We start from the raw sequence: 23,009 nt of genomic DNA on the forward strand, positions 1-23,009 counted from the left end.
GTTGTAGGTGCAAGGGAAAACATGTGAAGGTGAGCCGAGAAGGATGGTGACTTGGTGCAGGGGTGTCTTCTCATGAGGCGGCCCGCATCCTATCTTGGAGGCAATCTGTGGTGGGTTCGAAGGCTAGCCGACTGGAGATAGCTGATGGCTTCGTTTACACTGTGTTCTTGCTTGCCTAGTTCATACTGAAGCAAAAAGAAGTAGAAAGGGGAATTCGCTCACCACTGCTGCTCTTCACCACACTAGCGTTCTGACAGCAAGTGTCTGAAATCGTCAAGTGAGATGTGTTCAGATTTGCCTGTGTGTGCATGACACTGTGCTTGTTAATTAGTTAGTAAGCAAACAATTACAATAGCTTATACAGCTGATAAAACTAACAACTTTGCTGCGTATAGCTGTCTAATAATTTGCTATCGCAATCAATGCTTCGCCTTTCAGACAAAACTGCGAGTTTTTCAACAAAATAATAAAGTATAAGAAAAGTAGCGCACACCGGCATGCTTCACAGGAGATATGATGTCTTTCCTTAGCTCACAAGCCCTTGCTGGCATACATTATATCATGCACATTTTGAACATTTCTGTCTCCATCCTAGACATGTTGGTCTGTTGTCGCCCCGTTTTACTCATTACTGATATACACTCTTGCAACAAAATTAATGAAGAACTGACTAGAAGAATCAGCCACCTTTCTTTGAATGTAGCGTAGTTAGGTAAACATCCTCTCAACATCACGACTCCCGTTTGCAAAACAGAGCGAATCAGCACTGTGTTAATTCGCTTCCAAATACATTACCACTGTATGCATGTATGCATGTATGCAAGGTGTGGGGAAGTGCAATGCAATGTGCCACTATCGTATTCATGTAAATGTGGCTAACTAAAAGAGCAACAAGCTTTCATTCAGTGAATGGCAGCATACAGTGAATATATTTAAGTGTTTAAGTGAAAATAAGGTGCTTGCTGCATTCATTTAGTAATAATAATAATATTGATATATCTTGACCACTCTATCACGAAAGGTGGGCAGCGTTCATTAGTTTTCTAACACCTGCATTTATTATTATCCTTCACGAAAGGGCAAACATGGGGAGAAATGGGGTTCAATCAGAGTTTTATAAATTTTGTTAGGGGTACAAAATTGAGGAGTCATCAGGTTTTATCTGAATATGAAGGACCCTAGGTATGTGCTGCTCTTCAATCAATTAATGTCTTTGATGCCAAATGGGGTGCACTACGGCGATGATATGCTACGAGATGGTGCCATAGTAGCAGGTGCTGTCACCCGGTCACCGATGACGTCGTTACTAAGCCATGCGACGAGCACATCCACCGGTACCATATATGGAAACAAAGTGTTGGCGTGGGCTTCAGTCTCATTAAGCATGCGCTACTTCGCCTGCGCTGCCGCCGCTGGAGAATGCGCTCTACGCGAGCCACACATTCACGCTTCCTTTCTGAACAATGAGCGGCGCAACCGGTGGAATTCAAAGCACCTAAAGAGCTGCACTCAAATTTCTCATCAAGGAGTATCGTAATCGTCGATGAATTTTCCTTTTTCGCTGCATGCAACAGAATAGAAATAAAACTTGGGCGAATCATGGAATCCAATAAGTCCTCACGTCTCTTACTTAGTCGCAAAGGCGACTATAAAACTTTTGGTTAGGAAAACATGATCACGCTCATACAGTATAAACTTGTACAGAGACATTTGAAAATGTTGGAATGCTTTTTGACCTAACAAATGTACAGTACCACAGATGCCTGAACAGCTCAGGCATAGCTTTTCACAACAAACCAAAGTGCGAGTTTTATACAATGCATGAGTGACTGAAGAAGTGGCATCCAGTTCCACAGCTTGTCGTTGAAGTTTCCATTGCAGTTTCTTGTGCGTAGCTTCACATCTGGAAAGAAAAAAAAACAGGTAACCATCTTCAGTGACGGCACAAAGTTTTTCATAGAATGCCATACCACGTTTTCATGAACATAGCAAGTGTTGTTTTCACTGGAAAGCGCACCTTACGCAATACTATGAACTATGTTACAAATACTATATTGAATTTTTTTTGCTTTTTTCTCTTCTGTTGCACCAGATTCCATTAATAAATATTTGCACAGTAAAGAGTCAGCTCTAAAGCTCCCACCATTATCTGTAAGCCCACTTAACATGCAAACTGATCCAGCAGTGGAAGTACATCTTGAGTAACCATATCTTGAGACTTGAGCTCCTCTCAAGATCTCTATGCTGCATTTCATACGCAGCTCCAATGCTCCATAGGCTAGAGTGACATTATAGACTACCCTCACTTGTGACCATAAAATAGAGCGAGCACATGACAGCAAGAATAAGGAATATGCTACGTAAAACAGCATAATGTTGATTTCATTTGTTACACTCGCAGCATTTGCGTCACGTAATGTAAGCTCAAGGCATACAAACAACATATTATTTGGTGTAACATTAACTCCATGTATTATATTAATAATATATGAAGATGTTAGTCGGTAAAAGGCATTGCAGATCAAAAGCTAGTTCACTGTGAAATGTGGGGTGATGCACTTCAATTGCACTATTTCTGTAGCTCCTTCACTGTTGCCTGCTAAGCATGAAATGGAGCACACTAAGCAAACATGTTTTAAGCACTGAACAGTCTCACCTCGATTTCCCAAATTATAATGATTTTTTTTTATTACAGAAAGTGCTTTTACAAGTACTGTATACATATTTTGCACACCTATGCATATGTACAGGCTTGTAAGTGCGCAGGCAGCTTGATGGTCATGCACTCCTTTTAAACAAAAGGTAATAGACAACCTAACAGAGCGACACAGTACAAAGCACTGAACTAGCAGAATCTCAAATATTGTAGTTATGGGAATTTTCTGATTACCACCAATCTGATGACACGAAAGAAAAGAAAAAAGAGCTTCTATGTTAGTGTGATGTGCCATTTTCTAAGCAATTGCTTCACCTGTTTATAACTTTTATTTTCACGAGTTCTTCTGGGATGGAGTTGTACATGAACGATGCGTAAAAGTCTCAATTTTTCTTTTTAACCATAATTTCTGTGTACATACTCAAGTTATGCAGTATCTTTCTGTTTTCTGTTATGCACTGGTATTTTAAATTCTGCGTTGTAATACTTAATAGTGAGGATAACGTATCTAATTCCTGAAGCTCAGTGCGCACAGTTATTCTAGTATTCCATCTGCCTCGTTGCTGTAGGCTCTCAAACCATGTGCAATGTTCTTCGCACCTCTTCTAGTAATTCTTGCCTGCCTGCTTTTAGATCACCACACACTGAGATACCGTACCACAATGCACTTTCATCTAGTGACATATAAACGTGAACGTTCCATTAATTCAAAACCTGTTCAAAAACTCTTAGTTTGCAAAACTTAGTGGTGCACGTGCGCTTGCCCTTGCATAATGCCTGTACGCATCTGAAAGGATGCTTCACATCTGCTGCCATGGCCTTGAGTTTGCACTATTGCACTATGAGCTACACACATAGTGCAATTGAAGTGCATCACCCCACATTTCACAGTGAACTAGGTTTTGATCTGCAATGCCTTTTACCGACTAACATCTTTATATATTTGCAATATAATACATGGAGCTAATGTTACACAAAACTTACACATCTGCTGGCTAACACTGCCAGGGGCAGGTCTAGTGTGCATACACAAATATTCAAGAAAGTGGTCAAGCGGGCAGCTGCCACCAAGGCTCAGTTGATAGACCATTGCATGCGAAATGTGGAAGACTTGGGTTCTGCTACCACCACCAACAAGTTGTCTTTCATTCGTTTTCATTTTCCTCATTATTTCTGCATTCCCTGGGCAGCCGCAGTTAATTTTCCCTGTGCTTTCCTTGAGGGCTGTGCCTTTAGGAGGCATGTTGTTCTGAGCTTAGTTATCTACAAAGTCCTCACTGTTTTTTTTTTCTGCAAATCAAAGCACACATGAACAGTTACAAATGCAAAAAAAAATGTAAAGCGCAAAAGTCGTGTGGTCATGCCTCCACAGAGGAGAGATGATGAAAAACCAAGCTTCACTTGAAAACAGGTGTCTAGCCATGCGAGGGAAAGTTAAAGGTCTCTGTACAACTTCATGGTATCCACTGATTGCAGCGTTTGGAACGTACTTGCAGCATGATCAAGTGCACTTCCACGCAGACTGTGGCAGGGACTGTAGCCAGTGCGCCCACCGCCGCGCAGAGAGGAACCACAGGAAGCCGAGCACAATGCAGAGCACCATCTCAATGTTGTAGCCGTCTAACGTAGTCTCGCAGATGCCTCCTTGGCTGCTACATGCCTGTAGGAAATGTGGACAGTGTTAGAGCTTGACAGTCAATATGGCAGCAGCAATTATGAAATGAATCTTGCGTATACTTAGGCCCCCTTGCACACATTTGCTACTGAAGATGTGGGAGGCAAGTATTTTTGAGACATGGCGCTGGTTTTGTCAGGATGCTCTGTAAGGTCTCGTCATCAACTTTTCAATTTTTAACATAATCAAGTGACCATTTCAGTGCTACTAACTATACATTCATATTCAAGTAGGTGCACCTCCTTGAATGCCAGCTGTCGCCAGCGCTACAGCAATGCTTTGCAAATGGTACAGTATACGGTTAAAGACAGATGTCATTTAGTGTTACAAATTACTGGCCACGCACAGCACGATCAGTTTATGACAATATCCAGCGCTCATAACAACATTCACAGAACCACATTCCTTATCATTAAAGCCAGATGTAACTTCAATGCCTCGAATACACTATATGTGCTAGTTAGCACCATGGATATGGTGCTGTCTCAAGTAAACCATTTTGTCTAAAAAATGCTAGAAAAGTGATGAATCACTTAAAACTCACGTCCAGGTCTTCCTTGGATGAACAGTGGAGCCATCCCTGAGCGGCACCAACACAGCTCTTGAAAGTGAGACTGTCCACCATCCACAGTGCCAGTGTCGCAGGCCAGTTGCCGCCAAGGTTGGTGATGGTGTTGAGGAGAGTCATGTAAGTTCCCCCAATGGCGGGGTCGCTCACTCTTGCATGGAATGCCATTAGGGACACAAAAATGCTGTACACGGTCACCTGCGCACGAAAAGTCGGGCACACACACACCTTCACTCAGTCGCAAGCACACTCATAAAGTGAAGTCACCCAGAGAAGTGACATGAAAGATGTATCCTTGTGCCAGTTTGGGCTCTGCCAGTAATAAAAGACATCTGCTACAAACGCAACTGAGCTTTCAGAACTTTTCGTCGAACCATAACATAACAAACAAAGATACTGTAACGAAGTAAATGTAAAATTTGGTTGGCTTTGCCTTATTTCACTGGAGTATGTACTGTCCTGTTATAAAGAAACCGAAAATACAAGATCCGACACGACACAATATTGGTAATAGCAAAACAAATTTTTGCTTTTGCGTCGCTCGAAATGTGTGTTCTGGTAGCAAAATGGCAAATGCAGTCGTCAACCAATTTTTAAGCTACCCAACTTTTCAGATCTGTACAATTATACGATGCGGCTTGGCCACCTGCCCCTAAAACCAATATATAACGGCAACCGAAATTTCGGAAACCACACAATGTGCAGCTCAATTTTTCCATTGTCTGCGCTGCGATACTGCAGATGTGCCGGCCGTGAACAAAGCTGTTGCATGTCAATTTGAACTCAAACCACAACGCTGGTTAGGCCGAGCAACCTAGGCACTTCAGTTGTGACAAAAATTTGCCCACAACCGGCAAAGTGATCGGCAACAAATCCTCGTGGGATACTCACCGGCAATATGGTCGTAACCTTCGACTGCATTGGCGATAGAGAGCGAGGTATACAGGCTAGACTAAGCGATGGATATATAGTAGCAAAGTTTGAGATTGCATGCGTTTCCTCCACTGTCTGAAAGATCGCCTGTTGACTATTCACCAACACCAACTTGAAATGGCACATGTTCGACAAAGGCGCTGTGCAATTAGGCCAGCTGAGTGGCTTGGCCAAAGCCGGCAAGACAGTGTGCTGACTGATCCTGTGCTATCATATTGATGGCATACATTGATTTTTTTTTTTATTGGGATTCTTATGTGACTGGAAAACATAGTATTTATTCTTTGTGTGTTAGAATATTCTACTTTGAAGTTGTATCATTTTGAACTGTAATTGTATGTTTCATATCTCTATTGAAAGCTGTACCACCTGCTGCTTGGTCTTCTAACAAGCATGATGTGCTTAGATTGGCCAGCAAACACGATCTGTCAAAAATGTATTTGAAATAAACTCTGATTTGATTTGATTTGATTTGATGCACGTCAGTGATGGTGCAAAGTGCATGTATGCAATTTGTTTATTTTTCTCGTGGCTTTGTCAGGTATTAACATGGCAGACCACTGAGGTGCCATCAAAATCTGCAGGTATGTTAGCCCGTCAGAGGCACCATGCCTGTGTTTCTCTCACATAAACTAGGAATGGTCCATTATTTTTTTTATTCCTTTAATGATTAATCATTCATCATTTTAGCCTTTAATTGATTCATCAAAATTTTTTGCCGGGCACATTTAAAAAGCTTGAAACACGGTTATCTGCTTTAGTAGGATCTCATTATGAAGTTTGAGATTTGGAACTATGTTTGAAACAAGAGTGTATGAACATTTTATATATGATAATCTTTATATTGTGAAAGATTAAATATAGTTTGCACTTGTGACTTTTGAAAAGATAAACAATATATGTTATAATATGGCAATTAGAGCGGAATTAAACAAGATACATGACACTAGTGAATCACCGTACAGTACAATTAAACAAGAAATAAGAAAGATGGCAGGAGTGAAAGGTGAAGTCCAGCTGAAATATGCAATAAATTGCAATACATACAGGGGAAAAGAAAATTACTGGATTAGAATTCTAAACCTCATGCTATCTTCTACAGAGAGAAGAAAAGTCAATTGGCTGGGATGCTTGGATGAAACTGACACCTTCCTTGAGTGGCCACACAACCAGCATGCCAGAATAAATAGATGCTTGGACACTACAGATTTGCTGAACTCCATCATGAACTCCATGGCTGTGTCAAATACATGCTCCGAACCGACGTGCATGCTGTGTCACATCTAAGGTGGACTGGGAGTGGCACGACAATCAACGACTGGGTTGCTATAGTATGCCTTGAATTGCGAGGGCATTTCAAGCCTCTGGCTTCAGCTGGCACGCTGGTGTGTACGGTGTGGGGAGAAGGGAGGGGAAGTGTTCGGCTGGGCACCTCTCAGGACTCTGAAAAACAGCCGCTCTACCATATTCACACAGTCACTGCTCATGTGCCGCCATTTCAGTTCGACTTCAAAATTTTCACGCCACTCCTGTAAAATTCTCGATAACAATTAATCTAACAGTCCTAATTGATTAGGTTGATTAAATGAAAGGCTGACATTGATGAAGATTAATCGTGTTATGGGATACATTTAATCGATTAATCATTAATCAATATTACCGACCCTAACATAAATACACCTGATTGTGACTTTTTTCCTAGATTTTGGATATAACAAAGATATGTTCGTGTCAAATGCGATTTTGTTATAACACGGTTCCACTTGTTGCACTGTGCTTTGCATTCCTGTCTGTGTGAAAAATGTCCTCCTGCTGAAAGAGAAAAATGGGGGACAGCTTATGTATTTGCACCTGGACTCGCACCACTATAGATAAGTATTGTTTCTTAAGACCTGTTCTTATGGACATGTTGAGTTACCAATGCTTTATGCTTAGAGTCTGGCCAGCTTGAGCACCTTATGTGGGGCCCTGACAACAGCACCAATAATTGACTGTAGGTGTCTACTGCTGCCTCTGCACTGGCAACTGAAGGCACCGAATTCAACCATCATATTCTATAAAACATCATATGAGCAACTGGGCATGCTAATCTACTACGTTCAAAAAACATGTCAGAAACTTCTTCAGGGTTGAATGAAATGCCCAAGTTCATTATCCAGCTATGACTGCACGCAGCTGTACTGTGCTACTGGCATTTTACAGCCAGCATGTATGTGTCTCCGTTAAAACTAAAAATAGAGTGAAACATGTTCTACAACATCAGCTCTTAGATGCTGATCATAACGAAACCACGTCCGTAAGGAAATTTGGCTAGGTCATTCTACAGTAAAACCTCATTAAACCGTATCCACTTAAACAATAGTTTCATTTTAAAAGTAGTAAAGTCAAATCTCCGACTCAGTGGCCATTGAACATAACGCATTTTGTATCCTCATAAACCGTACCAGCTTATTGCGTATGTATCGATTAGCATGTAGTGTTTCCACTTTTCGTCATGCAATCGCGGCAGTGCATCGTCTCCATTGGGTGGCCTGGCAGAACAAGTCTCAGAGATCGGAAGAACGGCCTCCAAGCGCCCTATGCATTTGCGCGTGAAGCCACATCAACATCATTTCGGCCCCATGCCTGATAGCGTTGTGGCCATGGTTGTGGCATCGTGTAAGCTAGGACCTGCATCATGTCGAAGCTCAGATAAAAACACCGGGTGCTCAGCATAGAAGAAAAATTGGACATCCTTCTACTATCGAACATGGCATGACGGAATCAGCGCTGGCACGCAACAGGGATCTACCATTGACTACGGTGTGTGGCATTTGTAATGTGAAGAAGTTGCTTGACAGCACTGCTGCAACAGCGAGAAGATGTCAACTATGAGGTTCGACTTTTCGCCATCGTTGCCTCTGTTGTTGCCGAAGTGTTGCCTAACAACAGTGATGAGGACGACACGGAAAGTGACAGCACGGGCGATTCAGGCCCAACAGTGGCAGAGGCTATGCATTACGTCAGCCTCATGAATGCAATCATCGCGACATGAACAGCATCGCGCGACTTCTACAGCGCTACTGCGTCCATGCATGTAGAATATGCAATGGAAACGAGGAATCTGCCACGCAAGTGTTTGCTGAGAAGAGGGGGCTGGCTGAAGAGCTGGCTCGCAGCTTTGAGTTTGAGGCCGCTGTCGTCACTGCTAAGCCGCGGCGGCATAAAAAGAAAATAAGACTCTTGTTGCATGAAGTGCATAAATACTGCATGTTTTCGCCTTTTCATCGCACTCTCTCCGAGTTTCGTTTCTGGCAGGTAAGTGGGCGATCTCATGCTATCTTGGTTAAGCAGTACTACTGTTTAGTAGTATATACTTTTTCCGAGATCCGGTCAACTACGGTTTAACAAGGCTTCACTGTATATGCACACAAACCTTACCTGGTGTACTGCGTAGACGGCAACAATGATTGCATAGTAGTAGATGGGGAAGGTTCCATCTGGATTCTTGACATGATATGTCCAGTGGAGGAGAACCATGAACACCACTCCAAGGAGCAACCTACAAGAGCCAGAGGTCATGTGACAGGAGTGAATGACATATAAAGGCAACCATATGTGCTCAAGGGTTATTCTTCAGTGCAACCTATGAAGCTTTTCATGAAGCTTGCATGATGTGTGTCGTACCATAGAGTTCAGTCCTTGGAAACATTCCAAACATGGTGATAAACTGAGGTACAATTTTTAATTCACTAGCCAACAAAGGTTGATCACTGGATCGACTTTCTCCTCTTTGTTCTTCACACATGCTTGTGTAGTTGCCATTTCGCTTGTTGTTTCATCCATTGGTTTGTTTCTGCCAAAACTAATTTTGCTCCCTTATTAATCATGAAGGTCGCAGGGAAGAAATGCCATTAAATTTGATTCCTTACTGCTCAATGAAGTAGAATCTCACAGAAGTAACAGTGACAGAGTTCCGCACTAATCGTTAAAAAAAAGATATTCTTAGATTTTTCTTATATATTAAAATATTGCGACCTTCTGCACCACATGGACACAAAGCGCAATGCTTCTGTAACCCTCAAAGAATGAAGTAAATTCTGCTTCATATTTATTTAACAAAGCAGGACTAGTGGGGAAAAATAAAGAAAGCAGGTCACTGCAAAGCTGCAGGCCCCTTCATGCAAAGTTCCATACCTGTATGGATAGGCCTTGAAAAACACGTCGAGTGGCCTGTGGCCACCTGTGTGCTTGCTTATCATCAGTGGCAGCATAATCTGAATGGGCACCATCGGGATTGCCAGCAGGGCCAAATTTTCCCGGTGCAAGCCAGCCTCGAGGAGCTTCAGACCCGTCACACTGTCAGCCACGGCGAAGCCGACCTGTACAGTTGTGGTACAGCCTGCTTGAGTTTCAGCTGCCAGCATCAAGCAAAAGATGCCTGCCACTTTGCTGCGAGCATTAGGCAAGACATACTTAAGCCCAAGGCTCAAGTTCTCACAGTTGTCAGCCGGTTTAGAGTTACACAACATCACAGGATGAGCACTGGAGATGGAAACCAACCAAACGAGAAGTGTGCATATCGTTGTTGTGGCAAACTATACCAATACCCACTTAGTACATAGTAGTATATTGGGGTGATTTTGGCAGGAACCATCTAACAGCTGTTTGTAGTGGCATGTAACGAGACTGAAACAAGGAGGTCCAGTCAAGCCTGAATTCAGGACACTTCTCACAATTTTACAGCATTAAAAACAGCCCAGATTCTTCAAAAGACCTGGCAGGAGCAACTGCGACACACAGCGCTTGGTCACCAACTACCAATGGTTCCAGAAGTTGATGCCTAGGCGTGCACCTCCCTATTGTTTGCCACTCTGCAAGACACCTTCAGAACCAGTGCAGAACAGAACACCTTCAGCAAAGTCTTTGGAATGTGCCAGTGCTAAGTTCAGTTCTCTTGGCTTGTGTCTGGCTCCAGGGCCACAACATGGCCACATTCTATGGGACGAGCACAAAATGTCATTAGCCTGGAATGTATGCCAGTTCATTTTACTAGTGTTACTCGAAAAAACTTTATCATCGTTTTCCATTTTTCCTGCAGTGCTATGTTGACCACTTTGATCAAGGGCTTTATTACAGGTACTGCACGTGCGTGGCACATGACTGGCTGGAGGCATACAGGTTCTATAAACATGACTGGGACATGTCGTCCAAAGACAAGTTAAACCTGCATTGCCGTATAAAACAAAAGTATACTGTCAAAGGTGACGTAGGGAAAACGTTAGGGGACTAAACATCGCGAATGCCCTTGGAAACAATCTGTGCTGTTGGGACTTCAGGAGTACTGTTTGCACTCCAGCACATGGGCAACAGGGCGCCAAGCAAAGTCGGCATTTGCTTGACGCCATGGAGGCTCACACCTCTGCCAGGCAGGCTTATACTGACTGAAACCTTCAAAACCACAGGTCACGTGGCAAGCCAACACCATGCTGCATCAGGTGGGAGTAAGCATTCATATTTAGGGCTACTTGCTCCAGCAGGTGAGTCGGTTTCACAGGTGAGCTGTTACCCTCTCCGTGGTAGATTCCAGCACCAATGGCAACTGCCCAAATATGTGGGGAAATATACATGACCAAGCACTTTGGCATGGCCCTTTTAAGTCTTCTGCCCTAATCCCTCGGCCTTAGGCGACCCCAACTCTGCACCGTCACCCTCTAAACAATGCACAGTGTGGCCAGAAATGGCAAGGAAGTTCTTTTTTAGTATGATGTTACAACCTTATACATATTGTTGCGAGACGGAGACAAGCACAAATGTTGTTTATGCAAGGCGAATTCTGAAGGCACCAGCTGACACTAGAACATGGTGGCCGAAGCGCCCCAGCAACAACAGCACTTCTTTGTCATCGTCCCTCGTCTGCATGTCCTGTTCTGCATTGCGACAATACTGTTAGCACTACCACCCCTGTCAGGTATTGTGCGTTTCAAAATTGCACGCATGTGCACAGTTACCGCTCGGACAGGGCAGCAGCAGTAATGGTAAGGCAGTAACACTAAGCTAGAGAGCTCAAAGCTAGGCTAGTTGGTTTTTGTTTAAAATGGAAAACAGCACAAGCAATAGAACAAGAGACTTGGCATTATGCTTGGCATTATGCTCTAAGCTTGCCATGTTCTGTGCTTGTTGTATGTATTGCAGCTGTTGAAATAAAGATTAGTTTCTAGCAGTGCAAGTGTCCTGCTTGTATCTGAGGAGATTTTTTTTTTTTTTTTCAAAGTGAGCCAAATCACGTAACCGAAACTACCTAAGTAGATATTGCTTCTATTCGTAACTACACCTTCATATGCACCACTTGGACATTCAGATATATCGAAATTAGCCAATTTAAGCTACAAGAACGTGTTTGCCATTTACAATTAGTGGCTTCACTGTGCAATTTTCGCATTTTTCGCCACTTCACTTCTGATGGATTTGACAACACTCCTCATCTGTTGTTCTGTTGTATGCACTGTTTGCCATGCTGAAAGTAGTGCAACGTCCTAAACATGTTTATGCAGCCCACTGCCATAAGAGAGACCGAGACCACTTGTCTGAACATTGTACTTAATCTACATATTCCTACTTTAGTGCGAGATACTAATAAAGATGTGCACTGCACATAAGCAAGACATACACCATTCACCTTGCACGTGAACAGAAAAATGCAGAATGTGCGGACACTGGGAAGCTGAAAGATACGAAGCGCCATCTTGTAGGTTTGAGCAATGTCCAGATCAGGGTGGCCATCGTCGTCCGTGGCACTTGCGTCCCGCTCGTGCTTCAGCACGGCCACTAGGGTGGTCGTCACCATGAACACGATGCCCCAGAAATACAGGAACCCTGCACGAACAGCGCAATTAGCGGGCTCCAATGTGAGGCCGAGCATATGCAGTCGAACATAATGAACCCTTATCAAGCGAATTATTCTCTATATCAAATGCACAAAATTTGCTGATCGGTACTCATTTATTTATTTATTGAATATGTGATCACAAACAGCTTGGTGCCTTTAGTGTGGTGCAGCACAGTACAATATGAATGGTGTATGTAGCAGCGAAAAAAGCATAATAAACACACAAAATAACATAATAAACAATGCATGGAACAAAATAAAGTGAAGGACAATAACAGCATTTAAGTAGCACAGGCCCAATACCCATAATTATAGATGTACACATACATATAAACTAAAAAGAACATAAATGCAAGGACAGATAGAAGACTGGTACAAAAAAAAAATTTTTAATTGTACATTACTCAATGCAGAGCTCGAACATGTATCTCAATACAAGAATGAGCCACGCTGTTCATAACAACCTCAGAGAAGTGCAATGACACGAGTATATCAACATTACCCATGTCAAGGAGGTTGTACATTATTTGCCAACGATTCAATGAACTCTTGAGGAAGGGGTGGGACGGATAAAACAGAAAAGAGCTGCGACAGCGTGTAGGAAGATGAAAACTGACAGCGGTTAGCAGTGGAGCAGAGTCCATGACTCCATGCGCTAGCTTGTGCAGGGAACATATGTCATGGGCAAGTTGCCTCTGTAATGGGAAACGATTACTGTAAAATGTAATGTAATGTAAGATAACTCATCCATAATGGAGTCGACATTGGCTATATTGAACTCGGGGCATCCAATGCCAGTGCTGCAAGCGTATCGGAAGCATATTGAAGTGAGAACCTACTGCGTTGCTAACAAATGCGTCATTGAGTTGCTTGCACGTGTTTACATGTTATACACTCAACCGATGGTTCAGGATGCACTTGCTGCGGTGGGTGTGCTGCATCAGTATACTGTGACGACATTGAGGGAAGTGTGTTAAAGCAAGTCTGCACAATCTAGCGTATCGACAAGACTATTCTGTTAAACAGTTCAAGGCACAGGCAACAATTATACTGCCTACTATGCATAGTTTTGTTTTCAATGAATGGATGCTTTGCTTGCTTCTTTTTCACCACTGGTGATAACGGATCCATATACACTCGGACCTCATTATAACGAAACAGGATATAACGAAATAATAAGTACAACAAAGTAAATGAAATTTCCCTTGAAATCACCATAGAGATCCACGTATTTTAACACCTCGTTTTAACAAAGTGAGACTGTCCTGCCGATGGATGTAACAAACTAGATTCGTCTCAAAATATAGCCAACTGTTGTGCGCCGTGTACTTCGCTTTCCACAGGGTTTGGTACTTGTTCGCAGTGGCAGTTCAAAACTCCTGCGTCGCCGAATCAAATACGTCGTCAGGCAACACCGGTCTTTCTCACAGCCCTGCGCAGCTGCGCAAAAGCAGCAGCTCACGATCGCACTTCTCCCCTGACCTCTCTCTCTTCTAGTGCCTGACTATGAGGCTATGCGCAGCAGTGCAAAAGTTTAGTGCATCCACTTTTGAGCGGGGTGCCGTGCAGGCAGGCGCAGCTGGGCATGGCCTTCGACATCTCCTCAGCGCAATCTCGGAGGTCATGCGCAAGACTGCGCGGCTATGCACAGATGCACAGCAGTGTGAAAGATTAGTGTGTTCACTTATGTCTTTCTCTACGGTGCACCGCATAGGCAGCCGCAGCTCGACCTGGCCTAAGAGACCTCCCCTGCGCAATTTTGGGGGGTCATGCCCAGGCTGGCGACTGGACGTGGCCTCCGAAATTTCACTGGCATCGGTGCACTCTCGGCAGCCTCGAGCCAGCCGAGCCAAGCCAGTGCAGCGAAGTTCACTTGCTGGAGTGCTGTGCTGTGTGCAATGTGCTGCTCAACCGCGACGAACCAAGTAGAAAGTGGACGCAAAAGCCTGTCACAATGGAACAGACGACAGCTATCTAAAGCTGTTGCATCAGGTGCCAAGTCGCGTGTTGCACATGCCAAAGATTTCTTTGTTGTTCAAATTTCGTCACATGCGTGGCTGTGTAGCATGGTTCTGTGGGCCACAGAGCTGTCATATTATTTCCATGTTTACAATTGCGCACCCTATTGGGCATGTATTCCACTTAATTACAGTAGTGGATATAATGAAGTAACAGATATAACTAAGATATAACTATAACTATATAACTATAAATAACTATATAACTAGATATAACTAATTTCGGCTCCTCCTTCAACTTCGTCACAACGAGGTTCAAGTGTACTATCATTTACAGTATTGCCTATTGAGGCTCCCAAAATACATGCACAGATGCCACCACTCCCTGATACCCGAGTCACACAGGGCACTCTCAATCACGATAGAGTCAGATCAGGATCAAATTTCTCCATTGTGACTGGATCCCTTCTGCAGCTTGTTCGAAGGGGCCAATCATGATCAGTAAATTTAATCATGATCTGGCTTGATCGCCCTGCAAAAATCTCCGTGTCACTGGAGTACAAGTCAGCGTAGCACGAAAACTCCGCACAAATTATCAAGTGCCAGAGCGGCTTGACAGGGCAGCGGTTAGCAATTTTTCTTTCCATGAGCTTTTTCCCACCTTGCGGGTTTTCACAGAACTGAGTTGCCATATTCTGTGTCCCTGAGCTTCGAGTTGTTGATTAATTCGGCATTGTGCTGCAATCTGCTAGCATCCTGGTTAGCTCAGATGATGGAGCAATCACCCCAGAAAAGCAATGGTCCCAGGCTCGATCCCCAAGCAGATATGAATTTTTATTCAATTGCAAAGCTTTCTTTCTAGGGAAACCTGTATGGGTTTCCTTAACAGCTTCATGCTACAGATGGATGGATGACACTTTTCGCTTTCATGATTTTTTTCACCTCGCAAACTTCCGCAGCATTGATTTGCCGCATCCAGCTACTAACTGCACATTACCACTGGGGCATGGGTTCGAATTGCAGGAACAATGGGCAAAGATTTGCCCCGTGACAAGGATGAGGATGAGAAGGTGGCTTGACAACAAAGCGATGATCATGGCGATGATTGTTGTCAGCATAACAGAACGAATGAACGGATGAAGAAAGCAAACCAAATGTTGAGTTTTTAACAGTTGTTCATAAAATAAATGGCCAAGTGGCAGAAGGAGCCTCACCATCAAGAGTGACAATGCCATCCTTCTGAGGTTCAGACCTCAGGTAACGGTTGCAGAAGTCTGCAGACTCAAGAGCCAAGAAGACCACGTTGCCCAAGAAATATCCAGTCGTTTGCCCCACAGAATTGCATGTGGAGGCATAGCCTACGTGTCTCCTGGAATGGTGAAGTAGACACATGCCATTTGTAGGGTTACACAAGTCCCAGTACATAGCTCCCAAGAGCAGGCGCCCATTTCAATACTTTAAGGCTTCAAAAGAATACACACTTGCTCATGACAGAAACTAAGCATATCTCTATTACACATTGATGACAGCAGATGATGATAGACTCCTGAAATTGTCTGATGGCTTTTCGTGCTTTTCGTTCAACTGCTTACTGGTTGTATGAGAGAGAGAGAGCGTAAATATCTCGATCACCTGTTCCGGTGAGTTATGTCTCCAGGACGGCTCTGACATGGTTTGAGGCGTAAAAAAAAATGGGTTTTTTTTGTGCCAAAACCACAATCTGTCAATGAGGCACGCCGTAATGGGGTACTCCAGAAATTTGAACCACCTTGGGTTCTTTAAAGTGCACCTAAAACAAAGTTGGAAAACAAGGTGGAAACCTGCAAGGTGGACCACCTTGCAGGTTTCTGCAGAACTACTATGTAAAACTCTTGCCTTTGCTTCAGAGTTGTTGATGAGTTTGATTTCGCCCTACCATCTGCTAGCCGCCTAGTTAGCTCAGATAGTAGAGTGGCTGCCCCGGAAAGGCGGTGGTCCCAGGTTTGAGTCTCAGACCAGGACGACTTTTTCTTCAACTGTGAAGCTTTTGCTTTCGAGGAACCCGTATGGGTTTCCTTTGTAGCAATTGCTATGATTGGGTGGATGTCTCATTTTCCCTTTATGAAATGAGTAATGTCCAGGTTGTATCTCATGCTCTTCTTACAAGGTATATTAATTAAAACAAGAACTGCTGTGTGTAATGTGGCAGCTAAATCACTGTACAACAGGGTAGTTTCCTAAAAATAGCACTCAAAATTGCTAAATAGGATGGAACTGGGGATAAAACAGTAACACAATAAACCAGGCAAATATGCTATGTATAGATCTATTCACTTTTGACATTGTTAGTGCAGTTTGTGCCATTTCACTGCCAGTCTACACTCTTGCAGAATGAGCCAGAACAAACCTGCATGAGGCTTACATTACTTGAGGGAATTCTGAGAACTTGCTTTGCATGAACACTGCATTGCCTGAAATGAATGCTGACAGGCAGAAGCCCCCACACTGCAGTGCTGCCTGTAGGAAATATTTTATTCACTCACCTTGAGAGCATTGTGAGGGCCCAGCCGTCGACGGCAATGTCCTGAGTAGCCGCCAGGAAGTTTAGCGACAGGAAAATGACCGTCAGCAAGAGGACGCTGGGCTGCGTTGTGCTGCTGCCTTCCTCGTCGCCCAGCAGGAACCGCACGTGCGACGAAAGCCAGAAGAAGGACAGGCCAATGGCGTACTGGGTGGGCACCAGCCACGACTTGCGCCGGCCAAAGCGGCTTGAGTACAGAGAGTCTACGATGGGCGCCCATAGGAGCTTCACGCTGAAGGGCCATGTGACAAAGCTGAACAGGGCTTGTTCCTGCATGACATGAAGTGGTGTATCCTTTTAGCCTAAAGTAAGCCGATTAATCTTTACTCCTTAGAACCAGATATAGCTCCTCCATATGTCAACGTCATCAAGACTTGAACGCCTACTACCACTACCAACAACTTGCCAACAAGCAAGGGTGTGCAATGTCTTCCCAGTCATTTTAAGCTTCTTATTGCAATAATAATAAAAAAGTTGTCTATAAGCCTTAGATCATTGAGGCTAATTACTGAAGTGACTTCATGACAAAGAATGGCAGGTGAACATTTCAGTCTATGCAGATGCACACCAGTGACATCATAGTGTTATTGTTTAGAAACAAGGATGATGCTTATAGATGACAAGTTGTACCTGTATAAACAAAGACAATGCTTTGGTAAGCATTCTAATTATAAGCGCTGCAACCAGTTGGAAATTACCATCCATGTTGACGTTCGTGTTTCCTACTTTCTCGTCCATCGGTCTAACGGTAAGTAAAGTGAAACCTTGATATAACGAACGTGGACATAAAAATTAAGGCATATAACTAAGTAAACCTAAAATATTTTTTGCCAATATAAGCATGCAACGAATATTGAATATAACAAAGCTATTATAATTTTGCGTTACATGCGACCTCGTTATAACAAGATTTGACTGTATGTCCCTTAGCAAACACCAATTAGGCCAACAACCCAATGACTGCAATGATGTCCACTGAATATCCTGTGGACATCAACTGCCAGAACATGTTTATGTTGGGTGTGCTGAATACGTCTTGCAGATGTCCCTTACACAGTTGTTTGGCTGCACTTTCAGTGTCCTGCGGACATCCCTTGCATGTCCGCGAGGGGCATCATGAGGACATGCTGCGTACCTTTCACGGACATGTCAGGGCCTTTTGCACGTTGTTTTCTTCTGTGAATATTGCACCTGCATCACCTGCTGTGTGACAGATGCGACAGGCAGAGCACTTGCACAGCAAGAACAGATACATTGCGTGTGCACGCATGCGTGCGAAAGTGCAACATCCTCATTTTTCTAGGCCTTCCACCAGGCACAAGTGGCGTATTGAACGAACTGAAGTTTTTAAAATAAATTGCTTCAGAAAACTAACAAATTATGATGTAAATATGAGCCGCAGACATGACAGCTTCGGATTATAATTCGAACGTACGAGAAAACATAATTCTATTAGAAGCAAACTCAAAGACAAGGCCTCTTGGAGGACAAATACATGTGTAAGCCTGAAAAGGTCCATGTGCAACACCCCGCAACATCCGTGGTAGGATATCCAAATCCGGCCAACCGCCAGATGTCCTATTTGTCTCCAAAACAGTGTATGGACATTGGGGCATGACTCGGATGTCCTATGGACGAAAGGCTTCACTGGGAAATTCCAGAGGTGTCATGTGTGCAGCAATGACATCTACCACAAGGGCGATACTTTGCATAAAGGCTACAAAACTGGAAGCAAATTTTTTGGGGAACAAGTAACACAGTGCCCCTAAATAGAACTGCTGAATCAAGAGCCCACCTTGTAGCTGACATGCCTGTTCTGAAGCAACAGTGGCACAGCTGAACCGAGGCCCAGTGGGATGCCTTGGAGCACATACAGAAACAGCAGGAGTGCGATGCTACGCCACTCTTCTCGTGCACCACCAGCGTGGTCTTTGTTGTTGCGGTGACCATCCCCGCTTGCCCAGCCATCCTCCAGCTGCGGGTTTCGGCTTGGAGCCAGGGTGCTGTCACCGATGGAGTTTTGATGTTCGCTGGTGGGACGCTTGCGCGTCTCCATGTCACGTTGTGGCGAGCTTCTGTTGTTGAACACAAGAGACAGAACATTCATGTGGTCACTGATAATCAATGAGCACATTGAATTTTGAGCACTTAATTTGCTAGCTGCTGTCAATTTTGCAGTAAATGTTTGGGTGTCAGAACAAAGATCAGTATCATCTTACTAGGCAATATTCTACACAGATATGGTATATACTGGAGGAAGTCCCAACGATCAAAGACTGCAAGAGGAGACCTCCTATAACACTGAATTCATAGACTTATTCAGTGCAGTATGAGAGGTCAAAATAATGAGAAATAAATTACCATTGCTAATTAATAAATGTAGAATTAAACAGGTTGGAGGAAAGCGCAGAGGTTGTGCCTAAACATGTTAATAGTGCAAGGTTCCCTAAGGTTAGGCAGTAACGAAATCAAGAAGCAGCGAAAAACTTAGCGGAAAGCTTGCTATAACCAGTCTTGGACATCGGAAGTGAATCAAGTGGACCTGGAATCAGAAAGCTGGCTGTTGTCAATTACTTGAGGAAATTTTCTGTTGATGGATTTACGAAGCTTTTGCACAGATAATATATTGTTACAGTCACTAGAGAGGGTTAAGGGGCTGCTTTAATGATCACCAAAGCACAAATAACCATCTAAATCGTAGCAGTAATGTCGTTCTTCTCTTTCTCCACTCTCGCTTCCTGTGTATTTTACTTGCAGTGACCCTTTGTAACATTTCTCCTATCCCAGATGAAGCCCTCAGGCGAGTCACTCCTGCTTCCTTTCGTGCGAACGGCTTCAGGTAGGCAACATGCGTCACTTGTCTTGCGTGAACACCGGCCATTGGAAGTAAGACGTTCACCTCGCTTAGACAATCAGGGATAACAAACGGCCCTGCATAATTGGCAAGCAGCTTTTGGCTCAAGCCACGTCTGCATATTGGAGTCCACAGCCACATGAGGTCGCCAGGAACATACGTAACATGTTGGTGGTGACTGTCGTAGTGTGCTTTAGAGCAGCCTTGCTCGGCCAATGTACGTAAGCGTGCAAGTCGACGAGCCTCTTCTGCACGACACCGAGTCTCCGCCGTAGACAAATCGTCATGGATGACAAAAGAAAAGATAGTGTCCAGCGTATGACGAGGTGGGCATGCGTAAAGAAGGAAGAAAGGGCTGAAATTGGTTGTTTCATGTTTCGCAGAGTTGAAAGCATACGTCACGAACGGTAATACTTCATCCCAGTTGTTGTGGTCTGAAGCGACGTACGTTGATAGCATGTTTATCAATGTTCAGTTTGTGCGCTCGGTGACCCCATTAGTTTGTGGATGATAAGCTGTTGAGTGTCGGAATGTGGAGGCGCACGAATACAATAATTCTTCCACAATATCGGCAATAAATTGGCGACCGCGGGACCGCGGTCACTTATTATTACGCAAGGTGGAGTTGTTGAGTTGATTACGGAATGACTACGCGGAGTTGATTACGCAAGGCGACCCGTGTTGGAGTATGATTGAATGCAGCAAAAACTGGGAAACCTGGGCTGCAGAGGCGAAAGATAGAGCTGCCATCTTACGATATCACGTCAGGTAGTCAGCACACACAATGGTCCACCAGTTGCCTCTTGAAGAACGCGGAAACGGTTCGATCAGGTCTATGCCGACTTTTTCTAAAGAGGAACTGGGGGGCTTTACTGGCTGCAGGTGACCGACTGGAGCTGAGGTAGGTCGATTATGGCTTTGGTACTATGTACAACTGGCAACATAGGTGTCAATTGTTTTGCACATTTGAGGGCAGTAGAATCTTTCTTTGGTATGACTAAGTGTTCGCACAGTCGCTAAATGACGCGAGGTCAGGTCATCGTGCGTAACGCGAAGAAGAGATGTGTACAGAGACTCCGGAACCACCAGTAGAAAGCAGGCGCCCATCGTTGAGAAGTTCCTCTTGTAAAGAAGACCATCTTGGATGCAAAATCAATCTGAGGTTATAGGCCCTTGTGTGACAAAGAAAAGAGCATTCAAGCTTGGGTCATTGTGCTGCTCTGCAGCGAATGTCAAGGCATTGGGAAAGTCAGGTGAAAGGGAAGCGATAAGGTGATCAAAGTTGTCGGCTTCACAATCCGTCGTACGTAGTGGTATCCAAGAAAGGCAATCCGTGTCCGCGTGTTGACGGCCACTCTTGTACAAAATAGTGAAGACATATTCCTGTACACGAAGGGCCCATCGTGTGAGGCGACTGGACGGGTCACGAAGATTGACCAGCCAGCACAGAGAATGGTGATCAGTGACAATGGTGAACGGGCGACCACAGACGCACGAGCGAAACCGCTGCATGGCAAATACTACTGCTAGACATTCTTGTTTTTGAACGCTATAACTTATCAGGCAGTTGTACAGCTGAATGTGTAGTTTGTAAACATTCATTTATAAGATAGTTATACATTGAACGTAGAGTTACGTAACTGAATGTTCATATGCTAGAATCCAGCATAGTACATAGTAAATAGAAATATTTTAATTATCGACATCTACTCATGGAAATATCTCAATTTGTAGGTGTGTTAAGTAACACAGCAATAAAATAACATGTTTTTGAATGATGTATATAATGCCTGTTATACAACACGCTGCCCACTGTGTTCAAAGATTTGCATGACTGGTAGTTTAGTTCAGCATTTCATATACCTTTACATGTACAACCCGATTCTTCAGGGATATGCTTACATGATGGTGAAATAAAGATGATAGTTCATCACCACGAGTTATTTGTGCTGTATACACACTCTAATGGGCGAGATGCCCCTCGCTCATTATGTTTCGTTTGGTTAGGTAGATATCAAAATTGTGCGCTCTAGCTGCGCAAATGTAACGCGTGCTGCTTTAAAAAAAAAAAAAGTGCTTGGTGGGGAAGCTTTTAAACAAAAATATTTTCTAGCCGAAACTGGTAGATTTAGACGTACGACTTCAGGCGAATAAAAGTAAGTGCAAACAAAGAGGTGCCCTATAATAAGCGCACGGTAATCTACCCAGGCACTAGTTAAGCCACAGACATGCGTACTTATGGCGCACAAGAGATCGGCATCGGTTCGATTGGATCGATTCATATGGCGCTTTCTGGGTATTGGTGTAATACAACATACAATACGTCATATTTCCGGCGGATTGCGAACAGCTGCTAAACGTCGGATACAAACAGAACATCTCGGCATGCTTAGAAGAAGAGCGGGCTGTAAAACGTCCTCAAAAATTCCATCTCGCGATACAAATGCGACTAAATGGACGTCCGACAGCAGCTGCGCTTATATGCGAGTTCGTCAATCAACGATGCAGCGTACCCAACGCATACCACGTCGTGTAGACATTACAACGTCCTGTGGACGTGGGGTCATATAAAATCGCGCAAACGACAATTCCTATTAAACTTTTGATCAATGAACAGCACAACCTGTCCCAGGCCCAGCAATACGTTAGTGTCTTTCTCCTGTTTGGGCAGCGTGTTATTTTTCTTCTTTCTTGGCTGCCCATGCAGAGCTTGTCTTAAAGCTCTTGTAAATCCTATAAATGTGAAGGCGCGATCCCTAGATAGCTCATCTCACCTCTGAACGTTGGCTATCCTGTGTCATTCATTTATTCCTCGTGTGGAATGACTACAGCAGACGATCTAGCCGGAGCTTACACATACGTGTCTCAGTCGCTTTAGGGCTTCAGGCTACACCGCCAGTGGCGCTACGTTTAAAAAATCTGCTGGGCCACACAAAA

At 43.8% G+C, this 23,009-nt stretch overlaps 1 protein-coding gene across 1 annotated transcript; it reads right to left on the reverse strand.

Annotated features, from left to right (window-relative positions):
* Window positions 1-1,035: 1,035 nt before the first annotated feature.
* Window positions 1,036-22,982, reverse strand: LOC142575722 (acetyl-coenzyme A transporter 1-like). Its single transcript, XM_075685304.1, has 10 exons — window positions 22,847-22,982; window positions 19,014-19,293; window positions 17,181-17,488; window positions 15,873-16,027; window positions 12,491-12,687; window positions 10,009-10,193; window positions 9,253-9,373; window positions 4,876-5,097; window positions 4,147-4,316; window positions 1,036-1,903 (listed from the first exon to the last, which is right to left on the reverse strand). Exons 2-9 carry the CDS (start codon window positions 19,272-19,274, stop codon window positions 4,158-4,160), a joined length of 1,608 nt encoding a protein of 535 aa, XP_075541419.1. The 5' UTR covers window positions 19,275-19,293; window positions 22,847-22,982; the 3' UTR covers window positions 1,036-1,903; window positions 4,147-4,157.
* Window positions 22,983-23,009: the final 27 nt, after the last annotated feature.

Source organism: Dermacentor variabilis, chromosome 3 (genome assembly GCF_050947875.1).
Source record: "Dermacentor variabilis isolate Ectoservices chromosome 3, ASM5094787v1, whole genome shotgun sequence".
Lineage (NCBI taxonomy): Eukaryota > Metazoa > Arthropoda > Arachnida > Ixodida > Ixodidae > Dermacentor > Dermacentor variabilis.

What these genes read in the sequence shown, in the direction of transcription:
- LOC142575722 (XM_075685304.1), bottom strand. Translation starts at nt 19,274, where the DNA reads ATGGAGACGCGCAAGCGTCCCACCAGCGAACATCAAAACTCCATCGGT. An exon ending in CCGTCTACGCAGTACACCAG is followed by an intron (nt 5,098 to 9,252) that starts GTAAGGTTTGTG and finishes TTTCGTGCGCAG; the next exon opens with GTGACCGTGTACAGCATTTT. An exon ending in CATCCAAGGAAGACCTGGAC is followed by an intron (nt 4,317 to 4,875) that starts GTGAGTTTTAAG and finishes CATTTCCTACAG; the next exon opens with GCATGTAGCAGCCAAGGAGG.